At 47.7% G+C, this 17,032-nt stretch overlaps 3 protein-coding genes across 3 annotated transcripts; all 3 read left to right on the forward strand.

The window, feature by feature from the left end:
* Positions 1-2,533: 2,533 nt before the first annotated feature.
* FPOAC1_001548 (uncharacterized protein) lies at positions 2,534-5,639 on the forward strand (the record flags this gene model as incomplete). The annotated part of the gene is made up of 3 exons (XM_044846150.1): positions 2,534-2,828; positions 2,888-4,623; positions 4,674-5,639. 3 exons carry the CDS (start codon positions 2,534-2,536, stop codon positions 5,637-5,639), a joined length of 2,997 nt encoding a protein of 998 aa, XP_044712066.1.
* Positions 5,640-7,322: 1,683 nt separating this feature from the next.
* On the forward strand, positions 7,323-8,341 carry FPOAC1_001549 (uncharacterized protein; the record flags this gene model as incomplete). The annotated part of the gene is made up of 3 exons (XM_044846151.1): positions 7,323-7,445; positions 7,511-7,803; positions 7,870-8,341. 3 exons carry the CDS (start codon positions 7,323-7,325, stop codon positions 8,339-8,341), a joined length of 888 nt encoding a protein of 295 aa, XP_044712067.1.
* Positions 8,342-14,250: 5,909 nt separating this feature from the next.
* On the forward strand, positions 14,251-16,921 carry VEL1 (velum formation- protein; the record flags this gene model as incomplete). Its single annotated transcript, XM_044846152.1, has 4 exons — positions 14,251-14,253; positions 15,001-15,013; positions 15,172-15,393; positions 15,450-16,921. The coding sequence occupies 4 exons, from the start codon at positions 14,251-14,253 to the stop codon at positions 16,919-16,921; spliced, it is 1,710 nt and encodes a 569-aa protein (XP_044712068.1).
* Between the last annotated feature and the right edge of the window lie 111 nt (positions 16,922-17,032).

A 17,032-nucleotide genomic window follows, 5' to 3' on the forward strand; every position in this document is an offset into this window, starting at 1 on the left:
ACAAGGATTGGATTTGCAAGATGTTGGCAAGTGGCAACGGACACGACGAGTAAGTGAAAGTCACTGTCGAGGGTTCAAGCCGGGGATAAGTTAGCTGGAGTAGAGCCAAATCGCGAATTAGATCATGGCGTTGTGTCGATTCCCCCCATGTGGGCGCGGCGCTGGTGCTGGCGCAATCTGAAAGTCAGGCACTGCGCTATGTACCAGAACGCTCACCGAGAGAGACCAAACTAAAAGACTACTAAGCCAGAGGTCCCAAAATGGCCTGGGCTGCTATGTTGGTACGGTAGGTAGGTAGATAATGGTCGGCACGCGGACAAAGAGTTTGGCTCTGGGATGACGATGGGTGGACTTCAATGCATTGGGGTGAGAGAGTATGAGTGGGTGTGGATAAAGATCAGGTCCAGTAACTTGCTGAAAGAAGAAGGCTACGGACAAGCCCGGGGCCGGGGTGCCGGGGGGCTCAATTCTCTTCTTTCTAGGGGACTCTGGGCTTGTAATGAAAGGCCGGAACGCGCTGAGAAGTGAGGTGACAGCCCCCCGCAGGACAGATGCAGAATTTCTCGCCAGTGGAGACCCGGTGAGAAGTCACTCTATCTCGTAAATGCCATAGGTTGCTCATTTGACGAGATCCCCATTCATCTTGGCAACCCGAACTTGGCACAATGACTCGGGTAGAACAACGAATCCTACCTACTTCTGCAAGCCCTAACATGAAGTTAGATGAGTTTTATTCTCTTTCCCTCGAGAACGGAAACATTTCCTCTTCAAGAAGGCTCGATAAAGGCGGCAAAAGAGAGAAAGAAAAAGGCCCTTTCCCCTCTCTAATCGTGATTGGATAATAGTGAGTTGGAGATGGCGTCAGAGTGTGTCTTCACAAGGCACACTCACACGCTTAAGATCAGTTGTTATGACAGGTCATTCTACATGAATTGGCGATGGCTTCGTAGATGGATTTTCTGAGCATATTGTTTCACTATTAGTGTTGTCCTGTATGCTCGAGCGAGCCGTTTCATGAGAAATGCAATACAGACACGATATCGGACTGGAATGAGGATGGTTCAACACTATAGTTACCCCCTTGGTATTGGACGTTTAGGTTACCCCAGACGGGATGCACGTTCATTCCCCAGAAAGAGCCTCGTACATGTTGGCTACTATTATTATTATCATCGACGTTCGTGAGCCACTCGATACGCAACGTGGAGTGAACGACGCTCCGCTAAAGGTCAGAGGATAACTGACGGCCCCGGCACCTTGAGAGCCAATTTTATTTGCCGATGCGGATCATCCCAAGTTAGGAGCTCGGTGAATGATTAGAGTATCGTGGAAGAGATTGATGCTGCGGAGCGATAATGTTGAAACAGTTGGCTAGACCCAAGTTGACTCAACTCCACAGACCTAAATAAGAGACATATCTACGGATACAAGAGAAAGGTTCACCTCCGATGAGCCGCCGATGTATCGCACATCGAATAGAGGCATGAGGCGTGCATGGTGTTGGTTTTATCAACACCCATATACTTCAATCAAATTTAGACGTATGACTACCTATCTTGGCTTTTTCAGGTCACTAGGTATGTTTTACTACTATTATCAAATGAATTTAGATATTGCAGAGCATTCCCTTGACTATATTCAAAGCTACCTATTAAATGAACATCCCAAAAGTACCTATGGTCTAGGAACAATATGTTGCCAGAAGCCATAACTGCGAAAGCTCCACAATAAATGTGTTGTCGGCCGTTTTGTTTTGATTTCTTGGTAGTATTCTCAAAGAGACCTTTTTAACATGATCAGAAACCAGTCACTTGACAAGAACTCATCACAACGTCAAAGTACTTGATGGATGGGGGTTTTCTCAAACTTTATGATTAATATGGGTGTTCCTCGAAGTTTAATGTGATGTCGGAAGATGCAGCTTCGTCACGAAAAATAGGACTCTTAGAGAGACATGGAACGTCAAAGTACACAATTCATATCCTCCCGTTTCTCAGTACCTACCTACCTAATAGCTAGGTAGTGGCTGATGAAAAGTAACGCCACAGTGGTTACTCTTATCAGTTCGATAAGGCAGTAAGTAGTAGCACGTGCCGCATGCCGGAATCCGCTTTGCTTTGCTTGACGTGATCTACCTACGACACCATGTTTCCCCAGACTAGCTTTGATACAGTAACAAACTCGCGTGTTTAATGGTTTTGAGATTTGATTCTAACAGCAAAAGGAATCAATCACATCGAATTTGTACCTTCTTGAATCATTCGTACCCTTAATTTGTTGCTTTCTTGTTCTTCTCTTCGTCAGGAGAGTGTCGGAAGTTACCAGAGCACCGACCTTCATTGGATAGGAAGGCGTCAAACAGCATCATTTGCATTGTCCTTTGACTTTTTAAATTCATACTCCTCAAAACACAAAACTTCCTACCTCGTTATCATATTTCTCCTTCATCGACATACGACCCAGCTGCTTAGTATAAATCGCCTCCGACTACGATACTATCAACGATTCTTATAATAATAAATAAACCGTCGTCATGGCTCCAGCGCAAAGCCACCCGATACTGGCTCAGTTACAGGACGCTAGGAGCTTGACTGAGCGTACCACGGCTCTACGAGCCCTCAAGAACGAGATCATCGGCCACGTACAAAGAAAGGAGCAATGGATTGGCCTGGGTGTACTCGAGCCTATCGTCAGAACATTGATCGAGGCTACCTCATCTTCCAAGCCGACTGGCAAGGATTCTCGATCCCCTCAGGCGCAAAGGCCCTTGTCGGAAGATGAGCGCATGCGGCTACAAGCAATACAACTAATAGCCTGCTTTGCGAATGGTATACTCTCAAGAAAATCGCTTGTATAGGTTGTGGTAGTTGCTGATGGACATCAATAGGAGGTCCTACTTTCCTTGCGCCCCTCAGTGCCGCGCAGGCAATCCCTGCTCTCATAGCCAACATATCGCCGTTTACCAACCCGCCACAACTTGTCGTAGCGGCACTCAAAGCACTGACTGACGTTGCCGATGCTTGCGCCCTGGCTGCGCCGTCTTCAGATCTTAATATCGAAACACTTGCGGCTACTGTTCTCTCTACCGAATACCTCGACTCATTTGGGTCAATGCTATCTATTACCTCCGCGGATAACATCCTACAATCTCAAGTCACGCTTGCGGCGGGCTTGATATCTAAGCTTTGCCACCAAGAGCATCACCAACAAGCCCTGGCGACTTCTGGAATCCTGGATGCGTTAGCGACACGGCTGGCCAGCGTTGCTGTTCTTCGTGGAGAAGTTATCCCTGGTGCTGATTCTCTAGCGCGTGACGATGGTCTTTTTGAAGCTTTCCCAGACCCGGCTCCTAGGACTCTACGGCTCAGCTCGATACTAGAGGCCATCACTGCTATCTTGGGAGATTCGAAATATCGGGCAAACAGATTAGCCCACTCGCCGTCCATCCTTGCTATTTTCCCTCCGATCAAATTCGAGCCCGCCAAGATTTTGGACGTGGAACAGGCAGGGCCTAATAGCCGTCAGCAACCTGTGACGGCCATGGAATACATGCTTCCCATCAATCTACCTCGAAGCACGTCGGCGTCATCTCAAAGTGCACTGCAAAGTGGCTCGTCAGATTCACAATCGTCTGGTAGATCATCTTTGAGCAAGTTTAGCTCGTCGGCTTTGTGGGAAGCTTCTCGTTACTCGCCGGTGGGATCTAACGGAGGAAGTACTGGTGAGATTGAGAGCCCCTTTATCCCTTGGCTGGTGAATCTGGTGAGGCGCTCGGATGAATACGAACGTCTTCTTGCCACGTCTGTTCTCGCTGCACTTATTAAGGGCGGCGTTACAAGCAAAGGCTCAAGGGAAGCAAGTCTGGGTCTCCTTGTGGTCCCCCTACTAGTTGAATTAATCGCAAAGAACGACAAAGAGGTTTCAGACGTTAAAGAGGTCGATACCGCTACTAAACGCATCATTCTCGAGCGAACGCCAGTTGTTCTAGCTCGCATGATTACAGACAGCGAGTACCTTCAAAAGGCAGCTTTCGAATGTCAGGGTGTGCCTGTTCTTACCAAACTTCTCAAGCATGCTTACCAGCCCATCAAGGAAAGCGAGCAGTCTCATTATTGGTCACCGCAATCAGACGTCGAAATGGATATTGAGAACAACTCTCCGATGGCTCGGCTTGGAAAGGAGGGTCAGAACGAGCTTTTGGCTCACCGGCTCAAAGTGCGCGAAAGCACGTTGAAGGCCATCGCCGCTCTCGCAGGGGGTAAGGAAGACTTTAGAAAAGACTTCGCATCCAACAGTTTGGTTGAATTTGTTGTTGAGTCACTCTGGGAGTATCCAAGAAAACCACAGACCCCAAAGGAGCGTACCCCAGAAAGGACAGGTACCGATTCTAGCAGGAATGAAGAAACCCCCGGATACGGCACTAATCCTGCCTCCGTGATCGCTGCCGGATGCCATGTTCTTAGGATGCTGTCTCGTTCGGTGAGCATCTTGCGGACATTACTTGTCGATTATGGAGTTGCAATCCCTGTTTTGAGTCTCATGAAGCATCCAGATGTTAACGTCCAAGTCGCTGCGACTTCTGCTGTCTGTAATCTAGTTCTGGAAGTAAGCCCAGTACGCGAGGTGAGTCTGAAGGTTATCTACTTGCAAGAGGGAACCACTAATTCTTGCAGCTTCTTGAGGAAAGGGGAGTTGTACCCATTCTTTGCGACCACGCCCACTCGGAAAACCCAGCTCTTCGCCTCAATGCACTATGGGCACTCAAACATGTTGTGGATGCCGCCGGGCCCGACTTGAAGAAGGAGTGCTTGGCAAGGCTTGGATCACAGTGGTTACTGCAGCTCATACGCGACGATACCGAAGATATGGCTTTGCATGAGGGGAGAGACGATGTGGATATGCAAACACTTGACGAGCGACATGGGTGGATATACGGCTCAAACGGAATACTCCGAGAACTTGACTCGGTCAACTCTTCAAGGCTTCGTCAGGCAGAAGACAAGCTAGCAGCGGTGCGAGAATCTGAGTTGAATCCGGCCAAGAGAGCACGGAACGATGACTTGGCGATTCAGGAACAAGGCCTGCATATGATTAGGAACCTGATTGGAAGACCTAGGAGTGGCCAGTCGCCAGAGACGGCAAACGAAACATCGGAAATGATCGATTTTCTGTTGCAGGAATTTGAGTCTACCGAATTCTTCAACGTTTTGACATCAAAACTACGGGCCAAGGTGTATCGGCCTTTTAGCCACCGAGGTATGGCGACGGGGCGAGATACTAGGGTATTCCATCCCCATGCCAAGCTTGTGGTGGCCGTGTTATACATCCTGTCGCATATCGCGGCGAGCATCCCACGCCATCAACAGATGATGATCGCGCAAACAGATTTGATGAAGCTGCTTGCGCAGCAGGCTAACAGCAAAGATCGAGAAGTGAGAGTAGCTTTGTGTCACGTTATTATCAATCTCACATACAAAGACGACGACAGTGAGGCTCAGGCGTGTGCTCTCCGAGCGCTGGAACTACGAAAGCTTGGCTTTTCTAGCAAAATGGAAGCTCTTACTAAGGGTGATGGGGATTTGGACGTGCGAGAACGTGCCAAGACAGCAGTGTATCAGATGGAGCAGGCCAGTTACTGAGAATATTGAGTACTGCCCCGTCAAAAAGTAGTGGGTGTTGAGGAAGCGTTGTATGTGACACCAATATGGGCAGAGCATGGTGATGGTGATTGTAACATAGGCATATTGTATTTTACTCAATAGCGTGTGCATCATTTGAATAATGAATGATATTGATGGAGTACTGCATTCACCTTCTGAGTATATTGTGAGCTGACAATAACAAAGAAATGCATGCAGTCGTAATCACAGTCGCAACAACGGATGGCAGGGTGATATCATGAAAACAGCGGTAGACAAGGGCCATCTGCCGGTGCTAAAATATGTATATATATATATGACTGCAGGGATGTTGGTGGATGCTTGTGACTGATAGGAGATGTAATAGACGCAGGCAGGGGGTTTGGTGAATGGACCGAAGCAAATTCATGACGAAAGGTCAGAATGCAATGAGACGTGGAATGACACGGTGAAGAGAGAATGACGGCAACGATGCGGCAGTATTGACGCTTTGTTTACAGTGTAATATCAGCCATTGATATGTCCAAGACCTTAAGGTCTATGTCACTAAATACAGGCCAAGTCACACATACATACAAGCTATAAGGGTACGTAGCGTTTTGACTTTGAGCGCGTGGTATTGAAATAACCTTGAAAGTTAATCGTTTTTAGACATGCAGTCACGTTGACGTCAAAACTATATTAGTCCTCACTGTGCCATGTTGAAGGGGAAGATGCTCCGGATAGAAATGGACAGTCTGCTCTTCATTTGATTTCTGCAGAGTCTATACAACCATCACATCATGTAACGTACATATGTACCATGTACAATACCCTCTTCAGAAAGGAAGATCGACCGTAGGGTTGATATGTATCAGGACCACATGATATTTTTGGAAGTTACGCCATCATAATCAGATACAACGACATGACATTTCACTCAGTGTTTTAGTTTTTCATATTGGTTGTATGTAGGTAGTTCTTACTGGATGATTAGAAGATTTGACGCTTTATCTGACTGACGTGGATTTACTAGTCCGTGATGTAAACATACAATTGCTTTTTCCTTCTTATTAGTTTCAATGCAATTCGATATGCCACGTCAGTAAGAGATAGAGAAAGGGAAAGAAAGAAAAGTAAAACATGAAAAACTCTTGGCTTACAAACTCACCTTGTCATGGGTATCGCCAAGGATGTTTTCACATGAACCCAGCAACAATCACACAAGAGCCTAGTGTATGTACCCGATACTCACTGCAACTCCTTCACGTCATTCCAACGCGAAAGCAAGTGCAACTCTTCACTTCTTGGTTTTCCTTTTTGGATGTTCCAAGATGAGGGCGACCAATTGGATGCAGTGGAAGTGTCGTGTAGAGTATACCTGAACTTGGCAGCCCAACTGGGTGTAGGTTGTGTGAGACGTTTCTGGAGAGTTCTCACTGGGAATGAGTGCCTCTTCTGCTTCGGGAAGGGAAACGTCGAGATGGTTGTATGTATGTAGGTGTGTGTGTGTTTGGTTGCAACTACCTACCTATATAAGAGTCTCTCCCTCCTCCTCCCTCCTAACAATCTATTCTCACTTCTTTAATAAAAGTGATCACCGTGCAGAACTTGGCATCATCTATTGACTTGGGGCATCTTTTCTCAGACTTAGACATCAACACTACCCAGTACCTATTTCGAAATATCGACAACACCTTGGAGATGCCTGCCATCTTCGACCGGAACGATGCTCTCGACGTTAACCCCCAAGTGGGTGACGCTCGTCTCTCGGATGCTGGTTCAGACTGGCTCTGGGCCGTAACAGCTATCTTCCTTGTCAGCTTCGTACGTACATGGATGGTTCCGTCACCTTCATGGATACATATATAGCATACTTACATTACCTCTAGCTCGCCTACTTTGCCCTTAGCCTCAAGCCCAGAAACAACGAGAGAATCTTCCACTACCTCTTCACCATTGCCCTCTTCGTCGGCACTATCACCTACTTTTCCATGGCTTCCGGCATTGCCTACTCGGTTATTCCCACACAGCGTAACATCGGTCGCGCCGCCTCCTATCAGATATACTATGCAAAGTACATCAACTGGGTTGTTGCGTTCCCTGTTGTTCTGCTCGCTTTGGGTCTCATGAGTGGTGTAAGCTGGGCTACTATTCTGTTCAACATCTTTCTTTCCTGGATCTGGTGAGTCTCTCTCTCCATCTGTTCTTCTACATATTCATAAACGCAATGATGTTAACATGTGTATAGGATTATCTCGTACCTCTGCTCCGCATACACTACCACCTCATACAAATGGGGGTTCTTTGCCTTTGGTACCTTTGCCTATCTTCTGCTTGCCTACCAAACCCTTCACCCAGGCCGCAAGTCAGCCACTCGCCTCAGTCTGTCACGAGACTACCTCATCCTCGCAGGCTGGACGAACCTCCTTTGGCTTCTGTACCCTATCGCCTTTGGTCTTTCCGACGGCGGTAACGAGATTGGCGTCACGCAGATGTTCATCTTCTTCGGCATCTTAGATTTGCTCTTGATTGCTGGCTTGGCATTTGCATTCATGTTCCTTTCCAAGCGATGGGACTATGGTGCTTTGAACTTACATTTCACCCAGTACGGTCGTGTTCATGCCGGACATGGTGGTGTCTTCCCTGAGAAGAGGGCACCAGGTGCTGACAATACTGTGCCTGGAACAGTTCCCGCCACGCATGCTACCCCAGCTGTCTAGGAAATGGTTGTTGTCGAGCACACTTGACTTTGATTGGGGTGGACATTGCTCCTTTTGAGGCGCAAGGACAGTTTGATACATGGACATTCTTGAGATAGTGGTTGAAGTAATGGATCGAATGGAGCTGACTGAGTGTCGTTCAGGACGGGTTATGTTTTGAGATACCCTTACTCTCTTTGAATTGTAGTTTGATAATCACAATTTGCTAGATGCTACTTATGTTAAGATAATTTAATCGACCATATTAATACTAGGCCTTCAATCTTTTCCATTCAATAGTGATTGATGTTACTGGTTGCTACTTGAAGTCAAACTTACCCTGTACCTCAAAGCCATTCCTGACCGATGTCTCACAACAGAACTTCTCACACGAGCGTGCATATCTTGAACGCATGCTGTCCATATAAAATCAATCAAACTAAGACAAGTCTCTCTCTGCAGAGCAGAATCAACGTCATACCCCAGATCCAACAACTGACTCATTCACCTCGCTCTCTCGCGCTCTCGCCGTGGTGAGCCGACAGCCTTGGCTTGAATATATCATGGCTCACCGACACTTACCAAGACCAGAATTGAAAACGACAATAGGCGCCGTTGAAGCACTAACTTAGCCTTATTCTATTGTTCAAGAACTTTAAACAAGAAGTTGAGATGGGTTACATCGGTCGACATGTTGTGGCTTGCGCTACGGCAGCGAGGCCCAAGGGAAAGATGCGTCACGCAGCTTTTTGAGACATTCTCTCCGAGGAGAGGGACGCTCGTCATATCATGTCAAGTCCACGTGGAAAAGGGCACACTAGAAACCAAGTTTAAACGCATCCTCCAGGAACTGAAAATTGAGTTGGGAATCATGAATCGGTTTCTCGTGAGACGAGCTGAAGCCGAAGGCGTTCCGAGTGAGGATGGATTAGAGACGTCATTCGACCATGAATTATTAGAACATGATCAATGCAAGGTAATTCTAAGCTTGCTTCTAGGTTGCTTACAAGTTACAGAGTTACAGCAAACATAGCTGGGAAATTGCTTGGGGATGGAGAGACAAGTTACCAAACAGCTCTGTACCACCTGTCAAGCTTGATGTCTCCTAATAACTATACGGGTAGATGCAGTACAAGTACCGTGCTCATCGGCCCATTCTCATGTCGTAGTCTCACAGTGTGCAACATGCCGTGCCTGTCAGTTAGACTAGCTCTCTAGAGTGTATTCAAGCTAGAGTGCTCAACTCGTGGGAGGACCGCCCCCGGCCTTGTGGAACGCTATGCAACAGTCGAACACGGCCTTGAGTACTGCTTTTGCAACTTGACAATCATTAAGAACATGGTGGTTAAGAGGATTGATTGCCGAACAACGTCTTGCAGATTGGCAAATATGTAGCAAGCCGCAGACAAGCAGACACAAGAGTCTTTCAACGTATTGAGACCAGACACGACACAGGAAAGACGAGTCGAGAAGCGGGAGAAAAGCAAAGCATGCCAGACGCAAGGAGTGTTGCACTAGACTGTTTCAGCCCGATTCCTTAAATTGCCAGGTCAGGTTTTTGTCTCGTCATAAGAAGCAAAACCAGGCTGGGCCTCGAAGCCATACAGGAGAGTCTTCTACCTTGACACTAGTCAAGATTTCCTTGGAACCGAATGGCTGTCAGACGGCCATGACATTCGGGTCAATAGCGGACGCCACAGGTTTGAATGGCGTCCTGCCATTAACATGGCACCGGTATGTGTAGGATAGAGTTCCTGGTCGTCAGTTGGCTATTGCAAATGGTGGGGAGGGACATGTCCGGGGTAGCACGTGGCGTTTTGATGTTGTCAAAGTCGAAGCCAAAGCCAAAGCCAAAGCCAAAGCCAAAGCCAAAGCCGAAGATCAAGATCAAGATCGAGCTTAAGCCACCCATTCGTGGCCATGCATTCACACACTGTATGTAAGCACACACAGTACACAGGGAGTGTATGTGAGGAGGCGGGCTGGGAGTTGTCAACGGCCGCCGCAAGACATTGTGGTTCAGAGATGACGCGAGTTGGACCAAGCCCCTCGTCTCTTCTCTCCCTTGTGTTTCCCACGAGAGGGGTAAACATCTGTACAGTAAAGTACCGTATCGTGAAGGAGAGAGAGAGAGAGAGAGAGAGAGAGTGTGTGTGTGTCGTCTGTCTCACAAGGGCTTCCGATAGATGTGGATTGTGAGACAGAGACTGGATTGTGGCGTGTAATGGGAAGTCGTAGACGAAGCAGACACAAGAGTTGGTCTGTGTGCAGCCTTTACAGTAACCAACCAGACAACTAGATGGATGCAAGGGCTGTAGGATATCAATAGCCTCCAGCATTACGATAGTTGCAGCTCAGTCTTGGAAGGGCAGGCAGTCCAACGGTGGAGACGACCAGTTGGGTTAACCTGTAACGTTTGTCTCGGAGATGTCAATCTTGTCTGATTCAAAGTTTACGTACAGTTGGAATAAGTGAGTGCAGTTACATTATACCTGTACTTGGGCAGTGATGGTCCTCGCAATGGCACGGATATAACTATCCAACCTTGATTGACCCAAGCAAAAGAAAAAGGCTGGGGAGACGCTTACTACTGTGATGAGAGACACAATGTGTTGGTGGCGTACGTACAGTAAGCAGATCAAGGCAAACAATCATGCATCTCTGTCTCTGTGTACATAGTATAAGCAGCTGAGAATTTGCGGGCGTTGAAGATGCATACCCATGTAGATAGTAAAGGTACATACCTGATAGTAATTAATTCCACTTTCTCAACGATAGATTAGTAGATATCGTTAGACGAATGGATATTCTATAATGATAAATGCTACTAGCAAGGCATCATCTATTCGTCCCGCTCGGGCCGGTCCCCAGATCAGATGTAGAAAAATCTCCTAACGGCAACTCAAACCCCATTGTAAACGTGATTGAGTTGAGAGTGTCTGTGCGGTCAGAAAGAGAATTATTTGGGACTGTAATATCCGACTTTTTTGATTACAGGCTCTGGAGCTATGAACCAACAAAGACGCACAGACTAGAAGCTGAGACTTTTTTTTTTGCCCCTACTACAGTGAGTACATTACAGTACAGGGCAGTAGGTAGGTACCTAGTGCTGGAACGCTGCCCGCGATGCGAAAGACATGCTCCGTGGCCAAGGACTCGGTATTTTCTTTTTCTCTTTCTTTTTCGTCTTCTTCTTCTTTTTCTCCTTGTTCTTTGACTGAACAAGCCTAGCAAGCCCTATAATAGATTTTGAATTTAGAATAAGTTGGTGGCTAAAATGAATGAGTGGCTGACTGACGTATTTTCTTTGCCCATCCATCAAGGAGTTAACAAAACAAAACATGACTTGTGAAATGTCCACCTTGGCAGGGAACATGACTCTCTTGTTCATGTCGGAGGCCATCTCCGGTCAAATGCAACCCTGGACATGGTGTCTGGTTAAGCGATCAGTTAGGCGATCAAGGTATGTAAAGTAGATGGGCCGAACCTTGGATGACCAGTCGGCTTTGGAATTTGACTGAAACAGCTGCTGCCCGGGTCAAGGTTCAGCGGTTACAGGGCTTACGAGGGCTGGTGATAGGCGTGTTGGTGGGTGTTGAGGACTTGAAACAAGGATCCAAGGCCTGTCGTAATTCGGCCATGCTGAACCAAACATTTGGTTCTTGGGATGTGGAACAGGATTCATCTTTGCAAATGCCGTGTCGTGTCCACCTAGTTGGGCATACACATCGTGCCATGTACCTTTCCAGCTGTCATTCAACGTGTCGAGACTTTAACGGGTGAGATGGATGAATGGATTGATTACCCCTGCTACTGTTTTTTGTTCTTTGGCCTTCCTACAGTAGCTTGTTGCATCAGCGCTTGTGCATGCATACATGTAATATGCACTGCAGGAGGATGGGGTCAAGGTTGTTCGTCCAATGTTTGGTACCAGAGTTGTAGTACGAATGCCGTTGATTACCTATGTTTGACCGAAATATTACAGTGGGCAGACACAAACAGCACAGTAAAAAGTGAACAGCACGAGGAAACATGGGTTCTTTCCTCCATTCATTTTTCCTTTCCCAACACAAAACCTCGAGACGGAAAAGGTATAGTGTAATCTAATCCTTGAGGGTTCCCGTGCACCGGGTCCTGCATCCCGCATGTCTAGTCCAGCACTAATGCAATATTGCGGAGACCCTTTGTTGATCTAGAACTAAAAAAGATAAGCCTTGATTTTGGAGTGAATGAGTGAACCCTCAGACTCTCCATTTTCCCTCGGGATGACGTTCAGAAATGAATGAGTGAGTGTGGACAGATATAGATAGTTATTAGCTTGAAATCCTAAAACCAAGCGAAATGACAAAGTGAATGAACGAGTCTACAAAAACATATCATCCTTTGAAGTTTGTCGTATAGTGAGACATGGCGCAACCAAATACTAATGTATGTACCTAATAGTAAACTCTTCATAACTCGGCTCCCGTCTATCTATCTACCTATCCAAAGACGTGCATAACACAACGCGCCCGCAGGATCTATTATGCAGATAGATATCCGTACATAGACTCGCAATTAGTAGTCATGTAAATGCGCACTCCTTGAGCAATAAAGACTTGCAGCATGGTTTCTTCTTTGCTACCCATCATTACCTAGAAAAAAGATCCTTTCCTTTTATTACCAAACTTGCTTTCTTCTAGCCCGTGTCTTGTCCCCCCACTCCTGTTGGCTGACCTGACCTGACCTGGCCTGACCTCGCCCCTCTCTCCTCTTCCACCTCACAATCAAAAGCACCAGTCATATCCAGTCTTGGCGATACCAATGCAGTCTTCGCTTAACTGGGCTGGCAGGCTGGGGACATGCCGTCCCCATCGATGCAACTGTGATAGGCCAACCGACATAAGAGACAAGTGCTGAGAATGACATGTTTTTTTGTTGTCGGCTCCGGAGCACTTGGCCTTTTGGGGTACGTATACCCGTTGCCGAAGGCAGGCTGCAACGCTGCGGCAGTACTTTTGTCTAATATATACCTACATATCCGTGAATGTATGTGTGTTGGATCTTGAATAGGAGCAAAGGGAAAAGGAACATGCTTCAATCCGAATTCCGTATGTCATTTCCCTCATGCTGTATTGATGTTACTACCGCTGCGCCTTAGTACCTACCTAGACAGACAGTGCAGTACTGTCAATATGTGCCTACTTGAAAGTTGAAACTGGATGGAATGCCGCTGATTGTCCCCCTTCTCAGCTGAGTTAGACTTGGCACTTTTTGAATTGAACTTTAAAATTGAAATGAATTGCCTAATAAAACAAAAAGTCCCTACAGTGTACTGTGCCACGAGGAGATCAGCGGTGATTAATGACAAGCCAAAAATAAATAAAAATAAAAAGGATTCCAACGCTATTTTGTTTTCAACTTGCAGAAACAGTTGTCGTCCCCATTGTTATCTTGGTTAGTGCTCAGGTCCAAGTTTCGACTTTATTCTCGGATCCTGGGACTTCCCGTCCCGTCTTGTCGTCTCCATTCTCTTTTTTCCCAACCCAAATTCCAATCCCAATTCTAACCCCAATCCCAGGGCGGCCGCGATCGAAGGAACCAACAGATACATCCTATTGGCTCGATCTTCCTTGTCCCGTCTCCTTGGCTGTGGACGAACACCCCCCCTCGAAACCGAATGGACCCCGAAACTTAGGCCACTCAGGACACTAAGATGGCCTTTTTAACAGGGCGTTCCAGCGGTAGCTTAGCTTTGGGTCTTGTGGGAGCCCCCCCCCGAGTCAGCTGGCATGAGCTGGCTGGCTGGCTGAGCTGTACAGTACCAAAGCCAGGCTCCTGGGCCAGGCTTAGTCTGCCTGGGTATCCATCTTCCACCAAAGCATTCAGCCACTCATCACTAGATATCCTTTCCTAATCCCTGCCCTTGCGCATCCATCCCAGCTTTATGAATGGTGAGGATCATCATCTTGCTTGTCGCTCTCTCGCGTTTTTTGAACTGTCCGAATGCTTAGACTATGTACCTGACCCAAGTACGGATAGGTAGCCATCCTGTCATCGTATTTAGAAACATCTCCGCCGTTGTATATCTTGAATTTCTTATTTGCCATCAACAACAATAACAACAGCGGCAACATCTGTATCCGCTGTATCCTCGTACTCTCGCACCGCATCGTCTCGCCTCGCCTCGCATAGAAATCTGCACAGTACCGACGGGAATTGCGCTGTACCTTCGGATATCTTTTGCCAGTCTCAAGTCTCCACTCCCCCAAGTTCGACAGGGCTTGTGCTTGTCCTGAGTCCTGGGCTGTTTCTCTTTTCCCTTTTCCCTGCCCGAACTCTTACCCTGCTAAGAGCTAGCGACATACGCTATTTGTCTCGCCTACGGGCCTTATCCTATTTCTCTTCAACGGCCTCCGCCCCCGGTCTCTCGCTTCCACTCTTTCTTCCCCTTCTCTTTCTTCCCGTCTATTATCCCCCCTACTCCTCCTCTGCTGCTACTCTTACTTACTGCTACTTCACTACACCCAATTCTCGTATGTCGCGCTGAAGACGTTTCCCTCCCTCTTTCGTCTCTTCAACTCGCCTCTCTTCAATTACGGTCGTCGCCCTCCGTCCGTTCCTGAATTGACAATATAGCCACTAAATTCGATTCGTCGACAATTCTTTTTTCTTTTCTTTTTAATTAACCAACGTCTCAGTCTCATATTAAGGGTAAGTTTGCGAATCAGATATTAGATATAAAGATTCAACGTCCCCAAACCCTTTCTCTTCCAACCGCTTGGTGATTTGATTGGATTTTTGCTCTGTACCAACCAACTGGGGTTTCGCTTCGCATGCACGACCGTTGCTGACAACGTTTGACTTCAAAGGCCTTACTCAATTTCACTTCTCAACCGTTCTTTATACCGGCGCACTTTCAAGCGCCTCATTAATATTCAAGATGGCGACTCCTTCCTCGATTCCCACAGATTCCAAACGCGACTCCACCGCCCAGTTTCACAGAGTTACAAGAGGAAATCGCAGCCTCTGGTACCAGCTGACTGTCCTGCAACAACCAGAGCGAGCCCGAGCATGCGGTTCTGGTATGAAGGGTGTGTTGGCTCTTGTCTTCAACGATGCGTTTGACTTTAGTACTGATTTTCTGTAGCCAACAGCGATCGCCGACCCGTTGATCCTCCGCCCGTTGTCGAACTTCGAATTGTTGAAGGCCCCACGCTAGAAGAGGGCAAGGACGTCACTTTCGATTACAACGCCAACTTCTTCCTCTATGCCAGTCTCGAGCATGCACGCACCATAGCCACTGGCCGTGTCTCAAATTCCGCTGCCAACAACCCACCTATTCTGACTGGTGTTCCCGCCTCCGGTATGGCCTATCTGGACCGCCCATCCGAAGCCGGCTACTTCATCTTCCCCGATCTTTCTGTGCGCCATGAGGGTCTCTACCGCTTGACCTTTAGCTTGTTCGAGACTACAAAGGAAGAGCAGGATTTCGACATGCAGCCTGCCGATGGCGATCTTCCACCTGGCGTTGACTTCCGAATGGAAATTAAGACAAAGCCTTTCGCAGTTTTCAGCGCCAAGAGGTTCCCCGGTCTCATGGAGAGCACACAGCTTAGCAAGACAGTCGCTGACCAGGGCTGCCGAGTTCGAATTCGTCGCGATGTTCGTATGAGGAAGCGTGACACCAAGGCGGGTGGTGGCAACAACAACAGCAACAACAGCAACAACAACAACAATAACGCTGCTAACAATGGTGGAAATAACGCCTTTGAGCGTCGCGAGGAAGATTTTGGTCGCAGAAGGACTGTTACTCCTGCCGCAGAGGATCCACATGGAATCAGGAACCGATCTCAAAGCAACTCGAGCGAACACCGAGCTTCCTACTCCGACGCTTCTCGACGACCTTCGATAGTGGACTCGTACCCTCCTCCACCTCCGCCTCCCCCCTCTTACAGTTCGGCTCCTTCAGCTCCTCGTCACCTTGCCTTTGGCGAGTCATCTGGTCCCAATTACTCGGCACCTCGACAATACGCCCACCAGCCTGGTCTGCAAATAACGCCCGTCTCCGCCAACGGCTCATATCCTTCCACCGCTCAGTCGCCATACAACAAGACCGATGCGCCCTACGGATACACCAGCCGCCATCTCCCACCATCATGCCCTTCGCCCGCTCCATCTGTCAACCGCGATTTGTATGATCGTAGACACTCCACCAGCACCTACGTTCCTCCTTCTCCGTCAGTCTACTCTACTGAAGGCCACTATCGTCGAGACTCGCAAGCATCATACCCACCTACACCTGCTGCTGCTCCTCTTCCTCGTGTGAACACGGAGTCATCTCGCGGATCTATCAAGATTTCTGCTCTAGTCGAACCTATGCCTGTTATTGAGCCTCAGGTCGAACCTCTCCCTGAACTCCCCCCCGTTAACGTTGGTGGTAAGCGCAAGCACGAGAGTGTCTTTGCCCAAAACACTAGACCGCTTTTCAACGGTCAACGACAAATGGATCCTCACTACGGCCGATCTCACCGTGGTTACAGCCCCGACCACGACCAAGGCTCTTACTCTCGAGCTGACGGCCAGATCAGCGTTATCCAATTCAACAAATACGAGTATTAAAATATCGACATCCATACTACTTGACTAGAAAGGCACACCGGCGTTCTTGTGTATGTTATGTATTCCTATCTACAGGAGGACGGTGGGATGATGGAAGATACACATGAGCGA

Source organism: Fusarium poae, chromosome 1, assembly GCF_019609905.1.
Source record: "Fusarium poae strain DAOMC 252244 chromosome 1, whole genome shotgun sequence".
NCBI lineage: Eukaryota > Fungi > Ascomycota > Sordariomycetes > Hypocreales > Nectriaceae > Fusarium > Fusarium poae.